This window comes from Xiphophorus couchianus, chromosome 8 (assembly GCF_001444195.1).
Source record: "Xiphophorus couchianus chromosome 8, X_couchianus-1.0, whole genome shotgun sequence".
Classification (NCBI taxonomy): domain Eukaryota; kingdom Metazoa; phylum Chordata; class Actinopteri; order Cyprinodontiformes; family Poeciliidae; genus Xiphophorus; species Xiphophorus couchianus.
The window spans coordinates 747,874-768,357 of NC_040235.1; the positions used below are offsets into that span (position 1 = coordinate 747,874).

General features: G+C 47.3%; 2 protein-coding genes across 2 annotated transcripts; both read right to left on the reverse strand.

The window, feature by feature from the left end:
- Positions 1-114: 114 nt before the first annotated feature.
- Positions 115-5,314, reverse strand: skp2 (S-phase kinase-associated protein 2, E3 ubiquitin protein ligase). Its single transcript, XM_028026386.1, has 10 exons — positions 4,939-5,314; positions 4,047-4,249; positions 3,867-3,978; positions 3,148-3,291; positions 1,767-1,901; positions 1,587-1,685; positions 1,389-1,516; positions 1,120-1,171; positions 930-1,037; positions 115-686 (listed from the first exon to the last, which is right to left on the reverse strand). Exons 1-10 carry the CDS (start codon positions 5,094-5,096, stop codon positions 467-469), a joined length of 1,359 nt encoding a protein of 452 aa, XP_027882187.1. The 5' UTR covers positions 5,097-5,314; the 3' UTR covers positions 115-466.
- A 3,428-nt stretch (positions 5,315-8,742) lies between these two features.
- Positions 8,743-19,917, reverse strand: LOC114150143 (stromelysin-3-like). Its single transcript, XM_028026385.1, has 8 exons — positions 19,703-19,917; positions 11,859-12,124; positions 11,574-11,717; positions 10,762-10,895; positions 10,471-10,685; positions 10,000-10,204; positions 9,579-9,839; positions 8,743-9,504 (listed from the first exon to the last, which is right to left on the reverse strand). Exons 1-8 carry the CDS (start codon positions 19,799-19,801, stop codon positions 9,383-9,385), a joined length of 1,446 nt encoding a protein of 481 aa, XP_027882186.1. The 5' UTR covers positions 19,802-19,917; the 3' UTR covers positions 8,743-9,382.
- Between the last annotated feature and the right edge of the window lie 567 nt (positions 19,918-20,484).

The following is a 20,484-nucleotide window of genomic DNA, read 5'->3' on the forward strand; positions in this document are numbered from 1 at the left end:
ACTCATTTTTCACTCTTATGTCTAAATAATCCAGATTATTTGATTAACTTTGGACCGACTTCGTCCTCCGGACCGGTCCAGGAGTCGGACCGCCTCCGGTTTCCCACCAGGAAATGACATCACACAGCTTCCAGGGTTTAATACAAACACGATTCAGAGAAAATCTGTCAACATTTTCAAGTATAAAACTGGATCGGAACCGAACGGATCCGTGTTTAATTTCCCGGTTTTGATTGGAATGATTTGGGTCGCGTTTGGACCCGTCGGAACCAGAACCTCCTCTTCCATTAAAACTGTTCAGTGATTCCAGCGTTGAGTCATTATTCCAGCAGACCATTCAAAACTTTTAACATCATCAGAACCGGCAGAGTCCAACAGCGGCCGGGTCGCCCAACAGGAGGCCAAGTCCACCATCTGGCCCCCGGTACCAGGAACACTGAACAGAACCAGGAACCCTCAGGTCCGGTCAGAAGCGGACCTTCAGTCTGCATCCACGGCCCCACATGCTGCGGTCGGGCTGGGCGGCGCCGACCGGGCCAGCCGGAGTGGGCCGGGCCACAGAGGAGAACGGCCGGGCGTTGATGGCGAGTCGCGGCGAGTCGTCCTGCAGCGCCACCAGCTGGCCGTCCTGGACCAGGCCGAACACGTCCAGGAACCGCAGGGACGGGATCGCCTTCCCAAGGTCACTGGGGACAGAACCAGAACCGGGTCAGAACCAGAACACCAGCTGAGCACTAAACTATTCTACCATGTCCAGAACCTTTGGAAGCTGCATCTGGTTCTGGTCCAAACTCACCAACCGGGTCAGATCAGAAGCTTCAATCGATTCTACCAGTTAATCTGAAAAGTGTGGCCTGCTTTTAAATCCATCCCCACCGAGTCAGAACCAGGAGGAGGGTGTGGACTTTGACTAGGCCGCAGTGACTCACCACAGCGCCGCCAGGTGGATGTGGTAGCAGCGGCTCAGCGACAGGTGAAGCAGCTTCTTCAGCCGCTTCAGAACCAGGAAGCTGTCGGCCGTCAGCAGCGTGCTGTCGCTGCAACCAGAGAGACCGTCAGAACCAGAACCGCCGCCGGCCACACGCAGCAGCAGCAGGAAGCCACGCCCACCGCTCTCACCTGAGATCCAACGTCTGCAGGTCCGGACATCGGTCCACCAGAACCTTCACATCTGGAACAAACAGGGGAACTGGGTCAGGATGAAGAACAGTTCATCAAAATAGAACTGTTCATCCAGCAGTTCTCTAGAACTGTTCATCAGACTGAGATGATTTGGTGAAGAACTGAATCACAAAGCAGGTAAACCGTCAGCCCAGGTCCAGTTAAACCCTGCAGAGCGTCCAGAGCAGGGGTTCTGGCCCGGCTCTGACCCGGTTCCGGCTCCTCACCGTCCAGCACCAGGCTGTCCCGGTAGCCGCTCAGGTTGAGGTGTGTGACGGAGGGGCTCAGGGTCTCCACCAGGTTCTGGACGTGGTTCCTGCTGAAGCTGCACCAGGAGATGTTGAGCTGCTCCAACCTGAGGCAGAACACAGAGCGGGTCAGAACCGGGACCGGTCTGGGTCGGCCCGAGCGGAGCCGGTTCTGACCTGCGGCAGGAGCCCAGCGTGGCGGCCAGAGCGGTGGCGGAGAAACCGGAGCAGCCACCCAGGTTGAGCTGCAGCAGGTCCGGGTTCTGGGCCAGGCAGCTGCAGAGCGGACCAGACAGAACCGTCAGAACCAGTCCTACCCACCCGGCCCGGCCCACGGCCCGCCTCCGGCCCGATTACCTGAGGACGTCGTCGGACAGCGGCAGCGCCTCCAGGCTGAGGCGGCGCAGCCGGCTGCAGCGGCAGACGACGCTGCGCAGCGCCGAGGGAGAAACCACGGAACCGGACAGGTCCAGATCCACCAGCTGGAGCCGCCTGCAGAACCAGAACCAGGAGCCACACAGCTAAAACCACGGAGACATTCAGCATCCACTGGAACAAATCTGAACGGTGCGGCCTGCTTTTATATCAGGGTCTCAAACTCAATGTACCCGGGGGCCGCTGGAGGCCCGGGGGCCGCTGGAGGCCCGGGGGCCGCTGGAGGTAGAGTCTGGGTGAGGCTGGGCCGCATTCACACACACGGCCTCCTCAGCAGAACCTTTCTGATGGCCTATTACCATATTTGGCCGTAGTCAGGCGCTGTAACAGCCGTAATTGTGTAGTGTCTCTTTAAGACACTCTAGTGTTGCTAGTGACGTCACAAGTATGCGCCACGGCTTCTCTGTAGAGAGCGTGGGAGAAACGTGCTACGACATGTTAGCTTTCTTTAGTAATGTTACGGGTTGTTTGGACTCTGCTAATTTTCATGTCTGATATTATAGCAGCCGTTCAAGCGGCTTTGTAAGGTTGGTGAAGAGAGTTTATTAAAGGACAATACTGGGAAATTCCCAGTACCAGAGTGGTTGGGAGGTTTTGACCGTCCTGACCAATCTGCCGCCTCCTCTCCTCCTTAAACACAACCCAAGCGTTACAGCGCCTAACCTTAATTACGTTACACTGATCAGCAACTTCCGGGTCTAGACTGGATGCTGAAGCACGTGAAGTGGCCACGGAAATTGCGCATGTACCGCATGCAAATAATGACAAATAGAAAATGCAAATAGGCCCAGCCGATGTCCCGCCCCCAAGAGCAATATACTCCACCGTGATTGGTAAGTTCAGCTCCGCACACAACACTGAAAAGTGCCAATTATATTAAACTGGCGGCCGCACTAACATTAAACTTTCATATTAACGCGGGGGCCACAAACTATCGTCCCGCGGGCCGCAGTTGGCCCGCGGGCCGCGAGTTTGAGACCCCTGTTTTACATCCAACCCCTTTACTCTGCAACCGCTAAATAAACCAGACCGGACCCGGCGGTCCAGATGTTCTGGTTCCGTAGAGAAACCAGCTCACAGGGCAGCATGGTGCTGAGCCTGGGGTCAAAGGTCACCAGCCTGAACATGCAGCATCATGGGTTAGAATTGCCTAGTCAAAGTCCAGAGCTGAACCCAGCTGAGGCAGGGTTTAAAGGCACGCCGCACTTTTCAGATCTTATTATTGCATCTTTGGGTTCATTAAGAACCCAGATCAGAACCACGAACCGGGCCTTACCGGACCAGGAGGAAGTTCTGGACTCACCCGGGTTCTGAGAGGTCCGGTTCCTCAACAAACGCCCGAGGGCAGCGCAGCCTCTGGACCCCGGTGCTCAGAACCAAACGCAGAGCCGGGCCCGTTTGGGTCAGGCCCTCCAGGTCCACACTGACCCACAGGGACTCGTCCAGCCTGCAGAACCAGAACCAGAACCGGACGGGTTCCTTTAACAGGCCAAAACAAACATCTGTTCATAATTTAACGGTGCTGGATATGGAGCGCCTTCTGTTACTGGGAATACTGGGACTGGAGAGACTTTCAAATTAAAAGCCCACATTTCAACAAACTCAGCTTTAACTCGATTCCAATAATCGATTATTCTGACGATTAACTGGATAAAAAAAACATTAAAATAAACAATAAAATGATGATGGATCTAAACAATAAAAATGCATTAAAATATGAAAATAAAATCAATTTAAATCAAACTAAACATTTTATTGCCTGAAGCTGAACAGCAGCAACACAGTGATTGATTATTGATTCATTGGTTGGAAAGGTGATTGATTGGAGATTTTCCAGAATGTGAAGCTAAAACTGGACCGGAGTTCTGGTGGAATAGATCCGGTCCAGTTAGCGATTAATCGATCGTTTCAATAACTGATTGATCATTCCAGCAGAAATTGAAATAATAATAAAAAATGAATGCAAATTGAATAATGAACGTGTAGTGAGCTGTGACCCATCAGAACCGGTTCGGGACTCACGCCAGGCGGCGCCAGCGGCGGCAAACCGCAGAAACCCGCAGCAGGTCCGGCAGCGGCAGGCAGCCGCAGATCCACAGCAGCAGCTCGTCCGGCAGGTGATCCCAGGAAACACCTGCAGGGAAACAGCTGGAGTCACACCTGGACACACCCTCCGGAACCAGAACCGAGCCGGGTCCCCACCTGAGTTGGACCGCCACCTCCTCCGGGACCTCCGGGCCAGGACGAACCGGCCCTCCCGGTTCTCCTTGCCCAGGCAGGCCGGCCAGGGCTGCTTGGGCCGCGGGGAGCGCAGCAGCACCAGGTCGGTCGGAGTGGACTCGGAACCGAGGCTCTTCCTCTTGATGCCGAACCGCTTCTGGCAGGAGAGCTCCTGCAGGGGAAGGCTGCAGGCACAGGTCAGAGGTCACAGGTCAGAACAGCACAGCTGGGATGGTCCAGACCGCGGAGGCTGTCCGCCATGTTGGGGACCTGCAGTCAGCCTCACCAGTTCAGACTTAGACTTTATTGATCCCTCAGGAAACTGAAGTTACCAGCAGCTCCCAGGCAAAAAACAGAGATAACACACAGTAAGCAAAAGGTGCAAAAGAATACAAAATACAAATAAATACTAAGGTACACACCAAATGTGAGTAACCAAAACCTTAAATTATGCAAGAAACAAGGAATAAGAATATAGAATATAAGTAAATATAAATACAACACAAAAAAAATATAAGAATTTGGCGGATAGATTGACCAGTGATTACCGTATTGCACTATGTGGTTTGACCTGATAAGTATGGAAGTATTCATACTGGTTTAACTGGTTTAATATTAGGTTAAGCGGCTGGAACGAGACAAAGAGCCGCTGATAAACTGGACCAGGCTGACTGGGAGGAAATGGCGCCATTTAACACGAATGTAGTCAGATTATGGCTAAAAACAAATCAGATTATAATAACATATATTCATAATCGGACAGAGACGCTGACCAGATTAGTTAATCTGACCCGTTCGTCGGTCCGCGCTGTTCCCTCCAGAATAAAGCGGCGGAAAAACGTCAGAAAGGTGAAGTGAAACCTCAGTTTCCTACCTGTCCTCCGACATCCCGCTGTTCCTCAGTAATCCCGATAATCCCGCCGTTAAATCCCAGATTTCACCCAGACGTTTCTCTCTGCGCTCCAAACCTGGACTCTTTAAACCTGCCGCCACCGCACACGCGCCTGTTTTCATAACGTAGTGACGTGTCATCACATAGTGACGCGGCCTCGCGCTGCGTACCGCCCCCTGGCGGCCAGGAGGAAGAAGGACAGATATGAATTATTGAACTGCTTCTAATCCAGATTGTTCTGGTTGTTTTGCAGCATCGTAAGTTTTATTCTGTTGATCTGAATCTTCTCTGCATTTGGTCACATTAATCCCAAACCGCTGATTAGTTTAATTCATAAGATTAAATATGTTATTGATCCTAAAGGCAGATGGAGGCATCATTAAAGTAAAATAAAATAATCCATCATCCACCAGACTCTGGATGGATGATGGATGGATGGATGGATGGATGGATGGATGGATGATGGATGGATGATGGATGGATGGATGGATGATGGATGGATGGATGGATGGATGATGGATGGATGATGGATGGATGGATGGATGATGGATGGATGATGGATGGATGGATGGATGATGGATGGATGGATAATGGATGGATGGATGGATGGATGATGGATGGATGGATGGATGATGGATGGATGGATGATGGATGGATGATGGATGGATGGATGGATGATGGATGGATGATGGATGGATGGATGGATGATGGATGGATGATGGATGGATGGATAATGGATGGATGGATGGATGGATGATGGATGGATGGATGGATGGATGATGGATGGATGATGGATGGATGGATGGATGGATGATGGATGGATGGATGGATGATGGATGGATGGATGGATGATGGATGGATGGATGGATGATGGATGGATGATGGATGGATGGATGGATGATGGATGGATAATGGATGGATGGATGGATGGATGGATGGATGGATGGATGGATGATGGATGGATGGATGGATGATGGATGGATGATGGATGGATGGATGATGGATGGATGGGATGGATGGATGGATGGATGGATGATGGATGGATGGATGGATGGATGGATGGAGATGGATGGATGGATGGATGGATGGATGGATGGATGGAGGATGGATGGATGATGGATGGATAATGGATGGATGGATGGATGGATGGATGGATGGATGGATGATGGATGGATGGATGGATGATGGATGGATAATGGATGGATGGATGGATGGATGGATGGATGGATGATGGATGGATGGATGGATGATGGATGGATGATGGATGGATGGATGATGGATGGATGATGGATGGATGGATGGATGGATGGATGATGGATGGATGGATAATGGATGGATGGATGGATGGATGGATGGATGGATGGATGGATGGATGGATGGATGGATGGATGATGGATGGATGGATGGATGGATGATGGATGGATAATGGATGGATGGATGGATGGATGATGGATGGATGATGGATGGATGGATGGATAATGGATGGATGATGGATGATGGATGGATGATGGATGGATGGATGGATGGATGGATAATAATCAAAACTAGGAATTAGAGACTTTAAATTTCTTAAAAATGGGAAACTTTGATTAAAAGTAATGTTACAGTTACAGAGTAAATTGTTGCTTTAATCTAAACGCGTTTATTCCGTGGTACATTTAATGAATTTTGTCCCTGTTTGCCCTCCGTACTCCTCCATGTTCTCTGCAACATTTTGCCTCAGACCTGAAGCAGCTGCAGTTCCCTGTACAGCCAGCAGGTGTCGCTCTGAGCTTTAGCAGAATAACCAGCTGTTCTTCTGTTTGGCGGGTTTTCTTGGATCGTTACGTTCTGGCCACATGTGTAGGAAACTTTAACTAGATCTCACAGAGGCCATAAACTGCTTTTTTATTTTTAATGTTTCGCAGCGAAACCACCGAACAGAAAAATGTGCTGATGGTTTTCAGTTTTAGCGAAATTACAGATTGTTGCTGTTTGAAGAAGAAAGCAGCTCCACAGGTTTCATCTTCAAATAGCTTCTCTGATCCTGAACCGCAGAGAATATTCACAGCAACGATAATAAATAGTTACAGCTTCTGCTCATTATTATTATTCATTATGTCGGGCCGACACCAGAACCAGAACCAGAACCTGCAGACTTTAGCTCTGCTGCATTATCATCACAGAGACACAACAAAGGAGAAACTTTATCATTTTTATTTAAAAAACAAAACAACAACTCACAAATATAAAGAGAAAGATGTTGAACTGTCACAGAACCTGATCGGGTTCTGATCAGGTTCTGATCAGGTTCTGATCAGAACCCATCTGATTAATCCTGATGTGTGAAATGATTCATTTTGAAAAATCAAAACATTTTCAGTTTGATGAGATTGTTTGACATTTTCAGCTTTAAATTTATAAATTTTTCTCTTTCAGAAAGTGAAACCAGCAGATCTACAGATCTAGCACTATAGATCTATAGATCTAGTGCTAGATCTGTAGATCTATGGATCTATAGATATAAATATCCAGAACCTGCTAAAGTTTCAAACTTTCCCTCATCTCATCAGGATTTTCATGTATTTTAAGAAAATTTAATGTGGCAGAAAAACACAAAGTGGAGCAAAACTGAACCAAGAAAATCATTTTTATTTCTCATAAATACCAGTTAAAATTCTGCCTCTGATGCCCTCAAATAAAATCCGATCAGACTCAAATGATCCTAGTTGTTGAAGTAAATGTTTGTTTTTTTTTAAATTTAGGTAACTTATCAAATTCAGATGAAAACTGATGACTGGATGTTTTTGGTTTCATTCACTAGAAAATTAAACTAAAAACAAAACAATGAGGAAAACTTTGCTTTACATTTTAGAGATTTAATTTGTTTGTATATTTTCTGAAAGGCCGTGCTAACCTGCATCAACCATCTGGACCTGAATTCTGGCCCAAAGTCCAAACAGTATCACTCCAAGGACCACAGATGGCCCCCGGGCCACACATTGGACCACCTAAGAAACCAACGGTAAGGATGTTTCCCACCTGAAGGTCAGTCGACTGTTAAAAACTCCATCATGTGGTTCTGACCCAAACCAACCTGTTCCCCTCCTGGCCTGTGGGGGCGCTGCACCAAAAACCACTGAAGGAAACCACAAAAAATCCTCTGAAGACACTGAGAGCAACTTCCTTCTTCACCAAATGAAAACAAGATGGAGGCGTCAGATTTTTCTCTTTAGTCTTTGGCTAAAGGCCAGGAGCCATTTCTGCTGCTAGCGCTGGGCTAGCACGTTAGCTTTGGTTGCATTTACCCAGAATGCCCTGCGCTGTAGTTCACTTCCTGTAGGCATTGGAACCGCACCAGAGTTCACTTCAGCCGAACCGAGACCAGATTTCAGATTTTTGGTTGATTAACATTCACACCAGGAACTGGACTTTCTAGGCAAACGGACTGGAGTTGGATTGAAGTGACTGAACAGGAACCTGAATAGAACCAGCGATGTTCAGTTCATTTGCCTAGTCAAAGTCTGGACCAGTTGGTGAGGTGTGAATGCTTATCGACCTCTGACCTCTGGTTCTCGGTCTGGGTTTGGTTGAAGTGAACTCTGGTTTGGTTTGAATGTGAACGCCAAGCAGAGCGGAGACCGCTCCAAAAGCAGGAAGTGGACTACAGCGCAGGGCATTCTGGGTAAATTCAGCCAAAGCTAGCGTGTTAGCCTAGTGTGAATTTTGTTTCCATCTGGTGAAGCAGGAAGTTGCTCTCAGTGTCTTCAGAGGTTTTTGTGTGGTTTCCTTCAGTGGTTCTTGGTGCAGCGCCCCCACAGGCCAGGAGGGGAACAGGTTGGTTTGGGTCAGAACCACAGCAGCTGGAGGTGAAGCAGATGTTCTGGTTCCAGTAGAACCGGGTCGACCGGACCTTCAGGAGGGAAACATCCTCAGTCTGACTGGTGTTTTTTGACCAGTTCATGTTTTCCTGTTACAGTTTAAAGCACATAAAGTCACCAGAACTGGTTTAGCACCAGTATGTTTTACTGGTCAGCGTCCTGCACTGATCAGACACTTTAAATATAAAAACAAATGGCATATAGAAAAATAAAATGTCTCTCCTTTAGGACTGAAGAGTAACAATAAACTTCCTGTGAAAGATGGAAGAACATCTAGCCTAGATCTGAGTGAAGGAGTGAGAACTGTTCTAGGTCTGTAGCTCTACCATCTGCCATGACTGAGGTCTGACCTGAAATAGCACCTTTAATAATCAAACTTAGCGACCATTTGATCGACACTGGCTGTCAGTGGATGTGGCTCCTCGCACCAGGACAACTGGACCGGATCAGAACCGGACCCGGCTGCAGCTGGGAGGGACTGGTTCCTGTTTTACCCGAGGTGAGGAGTTTAATGAAACGACAATAACGCAGCAGATTGTTCTCAGTTTACGAATTAGTTTACGTATTTATGCAGATTCGGAGCAGCCGAAGAAATCCGTCCCGATTCTGCGCGGGTATCCGTCCAGCACCTTCAGCGCCACCGGGTCCAACTTCCAGTAGTACAGCCCGCTCAGGAAGTTGGGGTAACCTGAGGGAGAAAGAGGTCCGATGGATGAAACCCTCAGAACCAAAGTCTCACCAGAACCGGGCCCAGAGTCTCACCATAGCTGTCCAGAAAGGCGGCGTCGACGTGTGCAGGAAGTCCCGCCCACTCGTGCGTGCTGCGTGGATGGAGGTCACCGACGCGGTTCTCCTGGACGCTGAAGGACCAGTAAAACGAAGACTTGAAGAGGTAGACCTTCTCCGAGCCGCCGTCCTCCCACCGCAGAGCCGCCTGGATGTCGGTGACAGGAAGGCCGAGCCGCTGCAGGGAGTCTGGGCCAGAAATCCTCCGCCCAGCGTCAAACACCCAGTAGCTGTCGCCTGCAGCAGAAACACAAACCCTTCAGGTCTGGATCCAACTGGACCAGCAGTTAATTGACCTCAAGAACTTCTTCAGTATGAAACTTTATGCAGAAGGAGAGAAGACTCTTCTAGCAGCTTCATGGAGACGTGAACAGAAGTGTTGGCTTTTCTTCTGCACCTTGGAAGAACCAGATGTTCCCAGACTTGTCTTCATATGCTGCGTCGATGTAGTCAGGAATACCGCTCCAGTGGCGCGAAGACAAGGCCGGGTAGCCGCCTTGCAGACGCCTGTCACGGATTCGCCAAACATATCGAGACCTGAAGAAGAACAGCTCTCCCCTGATCATGGACACGGCATCAAAGCTTGTCCTGCAGGCGTCCGGCTGGGGAAAACAGACTCCAGTTACTCTCTGGCCTAAAAATGTTCAACAGAGCAGCAGCGATAGAAAGGCTTGATCCAGTCCAGAACAGTTTCCTGTTCTGGACTGGATCAAGCCTTTCTATCGCCTTTCAAGCCTTTCTAACTTTCTGATCCAAAGTTCTTCTTGAAGGTCTTTCTATGACCTTTTTACTTTGTTTTTTATTTTAAAGACTTGATGACTGGATCAGGACCGCAGCTCTGAAGGTCCAAACAGGATCAGGTTCTCACCAGTTCAGGTTCGATCTCATTGGTCTCGGTTATGTCAGGCGGCGTGTACGGCGGCGGTCCGTATAGATACTGGATGCCCCTCTTATCGTCCTCACTGAGCTTCAGAGGGTAGGAGTCGCTGTAGAAGGGACACATGACCGCATCGGGCTCCAGAGAGTGCTGCAGGCCCAGAACATGGCCGAACTCATGGGCTGCCACCTGCAGGAGGTCGGTACCTTCACAAAGACGAAGACCATCCAGGGATCAGACCAGCTTCTCACACACAAACGTGAACAGTCCCAGACATCTTACCGACGCCGTTGCCGACCGTCCAGTGTTCGTCGTAGTCAAAGTGGACCTCTCCCTCTTTAAGCGTGCGAGGGAAAAAAGCGTGGGCCAGAATTCCTCCAGGACCGTCGAACGGGAGGTCGTCACCATGCCAGTACCTACAAAACGACAACTGATCTCATCTTCTGAGCAATATAAACCAGTTCAAGCCGTTTCTGTTTCTGCAGTGATTCAGAAAACCATTGGCTGTAGAAATAATGGTCACCATGCAGCAACAAGCTACAAAAATCCTCAGATGAGTTCAGAAAAGGTTTTCATGGTTGTGGTTCTGATTTTACCCAATCGCTGGACTCAGCATCCTGGATCATAACGGTTTCTGTTCGCCGGTTGAAATTTGACGAGAGAAATCGATCTGGACCGGGACTCAAACCCAAATGCCAGAATCACCTCAGAGCCAGTAAACCTCCGTGGTCTAAAAGGTTTTGTAACTAAATCTGGGAAGTTGCATCAGATTGTCTGTAACCTCTCTGAACTCTGCAGGTCGAAGCAAAGATGGTCTGGCAGAGAAACGGAGTTCTGCTGCAGCAAAGACGCCATCGATGCGTCAGACTCTGAACATCCAGTTAGAGGATTGGTTATATAACTCTGAACGTCTTTTATATTCCCTCAAACACATTGACTGCAGACCACAAAGCCGGGTACGACTTTTAAATATTGTTCAGGTCTGATTCACTTGTTTACATTAGTTTTATTCATCTGCAGTCACTAATAATTGCTCCAGAACTCGTTTTCAAACTAAAACCAGAACATCTGCTCTGGGCTCTTGTGTTTCTTACCTGTTGAAGTCAATGATGATGTCCGCTCTCTCGCCGATGACCTCTCTGAACGTCAGAGGAGTGACCGCGCCCCAAACCCCAAAGGCCTCCTCCAGGATGCGCCGAACTTTGTCTTCACTCATCTGCCAGGGAAAACGAACAATCCTGCACAACAGACATGTTTTCAAGGATAACAAACAAATACTGGACCAGAAAAGGACGGACGGCTTCGTGTCCAACACTGTAACAGACCTTCAGGTGACCTTCAGAGTCTGGAGGAGTCGGGTTGAGGGTTGTGTTTCTTACCGGTAGGTGAGCTCGGTTTTGTCCCATCTTCCTCCAAACAGAGCAAATCTTTTGCCGCGTTCCTTCCTGCTCCTCTTCAGGAGCTTTGACCCGTTGAGCGGCGTTACTCTGGGGTAGTCTGGGACTCCACAGCGGGGACGGCTCCAGAACCCTGTCTCATTTCTGGACACCAGAACGGACTCTGAATGGTCCACTTGGGTCAGAGTGTCCTGTTTGTGTCGACCCCTCCGCTTTAGGACAGCATGGCTGTTGCTGTGAGGCGACCCCTGCAGACAGAGGACAGTTTCTGATCTATCAAACCCTAACCCATTATTTATTTATAAGACTTTATAAGCAATGCACACAGCCAATTATGGAAATATCTTGCAGAAATGTCAACACTCATTGACCATGTGACGTCCCGCTCTGCCAAGACGAACTGAACAAACTCCCATAAAGCTCGTCAAAAACCAAACATATCGCTTTTATTCAGTTGATTTCAGCGTAAAAATGGTGACAGTACTGAACTTGAGCTGCACAGACAGACAAGGATGCGAACCAAACTGATTTTATGGTAAACCTTTGATGAGGAAAGAAGACGGCGGTGGACTGACCAGCAGCCGTCGGTTATTCACGGATTTACAGCGAACAAAGGTAAGAAGATTAAATTTTCCATATGTAGGTAAGAACAATCAAATACTGCATCAGTAACCCACCATCATGTAGCCTAGCATGTACACAGAAACCGGTTAGCATCTGGGCTGCTAAGTCTGCTGTAACAGGAAACGCCGTTTATGGCATAAGGAAAGGAGCCATGTGGAGTGAATTCAGGGAAAGTCGTCAATTTGATGAAAACAACGAAGACACCAGGAGGGAAAAGGTTTGGGTCGGTTTCTAAGCTAGCTACAAGCTAGCTAGACAAGTTAGCTCAACTTGAACAAATAGAAGCCTTGGCTATGACGGCAAGAACAACTCGGGGAATAAAACCCGGTTTCTTGTGACCCTGACGTCCATCATGGCGCCTCAACGTAACCAGGTGACGTCTACCTGTGACGTTCCTTTCAGTTAGCAGAGCAGGACCTGCTCTGGTCCGCGCTGTGCAAACCCTGATAAATTACATGTGGCCAAAAACAGCTGCAGTGTGACGTCAGAGCGGCTGAGAGCAGCACATCAAACGCAGTAATGATGGGATGCTAAGTCTGAGGCGGTAATGAGCTGCTGTGATTGTGATAGTCATCCTCCTTCATCAGTCACTGACATCAGCTGGTCCTGGTTCTGGTTCTGCTGAGCAGGCTGAAGTCAGCAGCTGTCCCTGGTTAGAGAACCGCTGAGCCAGCTGGGCGACCGTTTGGAGAACGCAGCCAAAGTTCAGCCAGATAAAGGTCATCCGGTCCTCCTGACATCATGAGCAGGTCAGTATCTGACCCTCGTCCAGAGCTGCTAGCGTAGCTCCCATCAGTTTGATCCTTCATTGTTCTCCAGAGAGAATGATTAACCTCAGCGTCTCCCAGGGTTCATTTCAGAAAACCTTCCTGGGCGGCGACTTCCTGCTGGGAGGTCTAGTTAAAGTCAGACGAGGGCCGATGCCTTCAGTAACTCTTCACATCAGTAAATCACATGTTTAGTCTCTGATGGTGACACTTGTTGCTGCCTGCTAGAGTGAAGTCTGCGTCCATCAGACGATGTGTTTAAGGAGCATGGGAAATGGAGCCATTTTTAACTGAAGGCCTGGTTCTCCTCTGTACCTCGGTGAATTCTGTCTTCATCATCCTCAGATCGTCCCGCCCTCCATTCTTCCTATAAAACATGTCTGCACAGACTTCATTATCTACACATTCATTCCTTCTGTCGCTGTAAAGTTATGATCTATGGACCGGAGCAAGTCCCAACAGCTGAGAACCAAACAGCTGTTCCCTTTGTTCTGTGAAGAAAACCAGTTTAGTTTAACCAGTGAAATCCAGTTTAAACCTCTGCCACGTTTCATCTCCACCCTGGAGAAGCTGGACTTACATTCTGTTCTTGATAAATAAATATAATTCACCTTTTGAATGAAAACAAAACCTTTTCCAGCCACAGCAAAGCTTTAAAAGCTCCTGAATATGAAGGGACTTGTAGCTTTAGCAGGTCACCAACAGGACGAGACGCAGGATGGATCCCGGCTCCGGTGGGAGGTCTGCAGCTCAGACACGTTCTATCAGAACCACCGTTCAACGTTTAAAATGCCGACAGAAAGCTGGACTTTTCCTGACTCCATTTTCATTCTGATTCCTTTTACGGTTTTCACATAATCACAGTTTAAGTTGTAGGATGTGTTCGGGTAATTCGTCAGCATAGAGTGTAATAACGTCTCAATCTGGAGATTCTGACCAGAAATATTCACAAACCTTTTAAATTAAATCATTTCATGGCCACAATGCTCATAAAAACGTAAATATTTTGTCTGCTTTCCAGAGAGCAGAGACTCCAAACCCAAAATCTAACGAAACCGAGACAGGTCTGAACGTTTCTGTAAAAACTGGATCCAAATGTTCGTTAAACTCATCAGAACTCCTCCAGAAACACTGAAGACTGAAAATGTGGGAACAGCAGAAGGTTCTGAGTCCAGTAAGATTTCTCAACATTATTTATTAAACGGTTTGATTGAGGCTTCAGGTTCTAGTAGTGCTGTGGGCCGACCTGCCAGCTTCAGGAACTCTGAGAATTCATCAATAATAGCATCAATGCTTTGCCTACAGGAGTAATAAAGTTAATAATAATGATAATAACACAGTAGCTGGTTCAGTGTTGTTGGCTTGAAAGCCTCACTTTGACTCTTCAGTTTGTCCATTTGACCTTCAGAGACATTTAGCTACAAATATAAGTTATTATTTCTGAAGTGGGGCGTTCAGGACTCTCAGTCCATGTTGGTTTTACTCAGGCTTCTCTGTGGACGCCTAAAGGTCAGAAACTTTCACAGGTTTGTTTTTTCCAACAGGAAGATGATCCAAACACGACACAATGGTTGTAAAAGGAATAAATCTAACATTAACCTGGAAATCAGCCAGTTTCTGCTAAGTAGACTAAATATAACCAGGATGGATCCAGAATCTGGTTGATGGGGTCAAAGGTCAGATTGCTAAGGGACGTTTGACCAAATGAGCCTTTAAAGAATCAATAATTTGAGTAAATCCAGCAGACTTTCTGTCTCGTTTTTTAACCATTGAAGCTGCGTGTTGCTCGTTCAGCTGTTGGATCAGATTCTATCTGGTTGGTGTTTCTGAACCGAAGCGAAGCGAAGCGGTGACAGCAGGGAATCCTGCAGAGGCCAGCGAGTCCGGACACGGCGCTGCGCCTCCACCAAACTCAGCAGCTTAGACAGAAACTAGCTGTGAACAAATCGGCCCGTTGTGGTTCAATCCAGCAGGTGTTTACGCGGCCGAGGCTTTGATGCGACTCGTGGAGCCGGTCAGGTCAGAACATGCGGAGTGGAAACCTGCGGCTCGGCCTCCGCAGCGCTGCAGATGTGTGGAAATCCCCGTTTGAGCTGCAGGATGAGCTCATCAGCACCAAACACGGCCGCCCGGCTGCATGCTGGTATTAAGGCCAGGCCTAAACTTAAAACGGTTAAAGCTCTGATTACACTTCACAAAGCATGTGTGACTCCATCTCCTTCCATCCAAGGTAAATGATGCGCAGAGCGGAAAGAATGTCAACAGTAAATATTTAACCACAGAAAGTCCCAGGTATCAGCAGCAGCAAGTGTTTTCCTCTCAGGCTTGACTGAAGATCCAGATCAAAAGACTCAAATGAAACAGATTGAAGGTCCTGAAGCCTCTGAGCTCCAATAAGCTGCTTTAGAGGAGAAACGATTTGCATCTTGAGTTTTTCCTCAGACTCAGCTTAGCTTATCATAGTTTAACTATCTTAGCTTGTCTTGTTTTAGCTAAGGTTAACCTAGCGTATCTAAGCCTGTGTTAGCTTATCTTGTTGTTTTAGCTAAGGTTAGCCTAGCGTATCTAAGCCTATGTTAGCTTGTCTTGTTTTAGCTAAGGTTAGCCTAGCGTATCTAAGCCTATGTTAGCTTATCTTGTTGTTTTAGCTAAGGTTAGCCTAGCGTATCTAAGCCTATGTTAGCTTATCTTGTTGTTTTAGCTAAGGTTAGCCTAGTGTATCTAAGCCTATGTTAACTTATCTTGTTGTTTTAGCTAAGGTTAGCCTAGCGTATCTAAGCCTATGTTAGCTTGTCTTGTTTTAGCTAAGGTTAGCCTAGTGTATCTAAGCCTATGTTAGCATATCTTATTGCAGGTGAACCTTAGTTTATCAGTCTTATGTTTTACCTTTATTTTAGTTTACCTGTCTTGGTTTATAATCATTTATACATTTTATCTTATAGTAGCTGAATTGACCTCATGCTAGTTCATGCTAGTTTAACCCACTTTATGCCTCGTTTCCACTGAATCAGTCAAACGACCCCTTTGACCTCCATCCTTCCTCTCTTTCTCTCATCCTCCTCTTCCTGTTTATCCCAGAGTTCATGTCCTTCAGCTAAATGAGGAGAAATGATCTCATTTGTCATGTTTTCCTCTGACCAGCATCTGTTTCTGCTTCACCCATCATTTCTCATCCTGTCGTCCTGCGCTGCCATCTGGGTGGATGTTTTGTCGTTTTTTCAGTAAGGGTTTGTTTTGCTGATGATCCAGAGAATCACCAGAATCCAAACGATGTTTTATTGAGATGCAGATCAACTCTGCAGCAGGGGAAGTTTCCCTAATCTGATGTACAAATAAAAACTCTCTTATTTCTGGATGAAACAGAAAAACTAGAAGCTCAAAATAGAGATTAAATTCTTGGCAGTAATTTCCAACGTCTGGCTGCTAAATGTCCGTGAAGCTAAAATGACCTCCAAACGTTCCTGCAGTGAGTCGGAAACATCCAAAGTGGACATGGAGGTCTGACCCGTCAGCACCGGATCGGGTCAGGAATGAAGACACGCTGCATGTTCGTCTCTGAGTAAGTGGCTGTTTTCTCCGCTTCGCTGACTCAGCACCCCAGCAGAGTTTAGCCCCCAGCTGCACCATGACGGGCCTCCGCCTGCCCAGTCTGACGCCAGCGACCCTCCAGACGAGTCCTGGGGAAATCCCACCTCATTATTGGAGGGTCAGAAAAGTTACAGTGAAATGGAACCAGGTTTAAAAAGTTTTTAGTGAGTTTTTCTCAGTAAACAAACTGTTGAGACCCGGAGAGTCAAACTAAAGTTTAAATGTTTAGATCTGATTTGGTTCAGAGTCACTGATCTAATCTCTGCTACACCTTCACAAAATCAGGACTCTACATAAAAACAAGTTTTAATGAGTAAAATTCCTCATAAACACATTGATTTATTGCAGTGGCTCTCAGTACAAGTTATGTGTTATTTAAGTTATAACTTGTTAAGTTGCTTGATTTTAAACCTGTTCTGGTTTTCCCATCCTGGTGGCTGAGAACCTGGAAGGTGAATATCTGGGAGAATCATAACTTCAGCTCAACGTTCAGAGCACCAGGGACTTTATGGAAACATATTCAGATTTTATTTTATGGTTTTAAAGGCTCTACGCTGAAGATAGTAAAAAATAAAGGCATAGTTTCTTTTTACCACCAGCTGCAGCAGCGCCTCTGCTGTGGGCTAACGCTAACGCTCAGCAGCTCCACTTTCAATCTCTTCTTATTAATGTAAGAGTTAAAGAACTAAATATAGTTAGAGATTTGTTACTTTTAACAAAAATACTAAGTCTATCAAAGTAATGTAGCAGTTTTGATTTAAGGCTTAATGAGGCAGTTTATCATAATTCAGTCAAAGTAATGAAATAACAAACTGGCCTGATTTTTATTGGTAACGTGTTTCTTCTTATTGAGCAGTGAAAGGAAATAAAATGTGTTTCATGTCTTTTGCTTTAAGTATTTACTTACTGGAGGGTTTATGTTTGTGCTGCAAAGCCACAGCTAGCAGCTAGCAGCTAGCAGCTAGCAGCTAGCAGCTAGCAGCTAGCAGCTAGCAGCTAGCAGCTAGCAGCTAGCAGCTAGCAGCTAGCAGCTAGCTCCTCTGTTCAGGGGCTCTGACGGAGCCGGTAGCATTCAGCAGCCGTTGCTCCTCGTACACTTTGGACTGAACCATTGTTCTAACAATGGGGGGGACCTAAAAATTAATTCATTCTTATTTCTATTTTTTTAGATGAATGGCACATTTATTTCGTTCTTTGTTTCTTTTGCCTTTTTATATTAATATTGTTTAAATACAAAGGTTTCCTTCATGATTTCTGTGGTGGGACAATTCCAGACTTTTCCAACATTGGGGGGTTCGGGTCCCTCTGGCCCCCCATGCCTGAACCACCAGGAGCCGCGGGGTCACCAGGAAGTTACCCCAAAACAAACTCAACAGTCTAAAGAAGAAGAGCAGGCTTCCTTTCTGTTCAGTGTTTCTGTTAGCGTGATGTTAGCATGGTGTTAGCGTGTTGATCTTCATCAACACGCCTTTCTTCTCTTAATCAGCCTAAAGATTTTCCAGAGTCTTTAGGCTGATTAAATGTCACATGTGAAAAACTCAGGAAGCTCTCAGCCTGTTCAAATGACTTCCTGATTACATTCATGGGAACCAAGTCCAATTGTTTCTTCTGAACAATTTAAAGTCACTGAGCGTATTTGAAATGTTGCGGACCGATCCGGAACCGGCTAGCAGGCTAACATGCTGCAGCCATTAGCCTGAGATGAAGACAGATTAGATCAGCTGACAGCTGCAGTTTCACTCATTCAGGGGGAATTAACATTCTTTAGCTCTGTCAGAGAGATAATTATGATCTGCTATTTGTTACTTAATCATCCCACAGGTGATACTTTCCAATATGATTCATGATGTCATCTCTCCTTTCTATTCATTATCCACCCTGTAAAACCGTAACCGCAGACTTAATAACGACACATGAAGAGAAAAACTCTGACTGTTATAAACTGGATGAGATCTGGAAGAATCGACTCATAAATACTCCATAGTTACCCTGAAGGCACCAGCTGTACGCTAACCCCACATAGTACCCTGAAAGTACTCTGTCTCTGCATTAAAGTACCTCTGTATGTACCCTGCAGGCACAGCGTAAATACCCAGTTACCCCATTAGTGCCCCCAGGTTAGCGTTTTAATACCTCACAGTTTGCTTGTGAGCATTGCAAAGGTACATTGTAAATACCCAGAAAGTACCCTGTAAGTACCCTGTACGTACCCCATTGGTACCTCCTTGGTACCCTGTTGCCACACTGTAAGTACCTCTTTAGCATCATTTATGACCCTTTCAGGTCCCTGGAGTCTCTAGGAATGCTATTACCCCCAAATGGGGTATCTCGGGATGGGGGGTTAAATGCCCCTTAGACTCCTTGTAAAGGTTACACAGATACCCTACAAGTATCTGCACCATGTGGGCAAACTGTGCACTTCCTAAAGAGTACCCTACCAGTACCCCAGTAGTTATGGGGTATCGGTGCCCCAGTACTTGCCCTATAAGTAGAAGGGTACTTCTAGGGCATACCCTGTAGTTACCCTCTGATACCCCAGCAGGTTTCAGGTTTTTATTTCTTCAGGATCTCTGAGATTCTAAGATCATTTTAAACGTTTCTGTCTCTCTCAGAGCAACCTGTTGCTGTTGTTGTTTTCTGTTTCCAGACTCTGAGGGACCTCTGACCTTTTCCATCTCCCGTCTCGTTCAGCCTGACTTCCTGTCTGACCTGTTACACACCTGTTGTTCGTTTCTGATTCTGTCCCTGGATCTTTGTTCTGGTCTGATTTATCGCCTGCTGGTTCTGGAAGAATGTTGCTCAGATTGCCCCAGGTTGCGGTTCTGCTCAGGCGTTGTGTGGACTCACCTGCAGACTGATGGCGGCGCCGCCCTCAGTCAGCGGCGCGGCGCAGAGCAGGAGGTGCAGAGAGGAAAGGCAGCAGCAGAACAGGACGACCCGCATCATGCCGTCCCTCTGGAGCCGGAGCCGGGTCTGGAGCCGCAGGAGCAACAGAGAGGCAGGCAGCGCTCCAACGCTCCTCCTGCTCCCACACCGTTAACCCTTCAGTCCCCACAGCCAGCCAAAACGCCAGGAAGCACCAGCAGAGCTCCGAGTAACCGATCAACTCCCATTAAGCTCAATTCATTCATGAATTTATTCTGCTGTTAATAACAGATTTAATCTGCATTTTGTTCTGATTTGAACCTGGTTTCCATCACGACTCTGAACCAAGAGAACGATTCTCCTCTCTAGAAACAAGATGGTGGCGCCACCAGAAGAGCTAATTACAGGTGAGAGGATGCAGCTGGAGAAAAGAGCAGGAGAGAAGGAAGACGGCCTAGTCAAAGTCTGGGTCTCTTGCTGTGCTGTCAAAGAGCAGGAGGAGTAAAGGCAGCAGATCCCGACTGAGTCTCCAGTCTGCAGGTCAAAGGTTGCTGACTCAGGCCGAGTCTAGCTGCAGCGCCACCCAGGAATTAGACCGAGCCGAACCATCCAGTCAGATGTTAGCAGCATTTAGCTGCTGCAGCTCTCTGATGGAACCAGAGCTCCCAGTAAACCCTGACTGGGACAGAAACATCCCAGTTCTGCAGCTCAGAGCGAAAAATCAGGATTTATCCGAAATAACAGGAAAACTGAACCACCTGAAC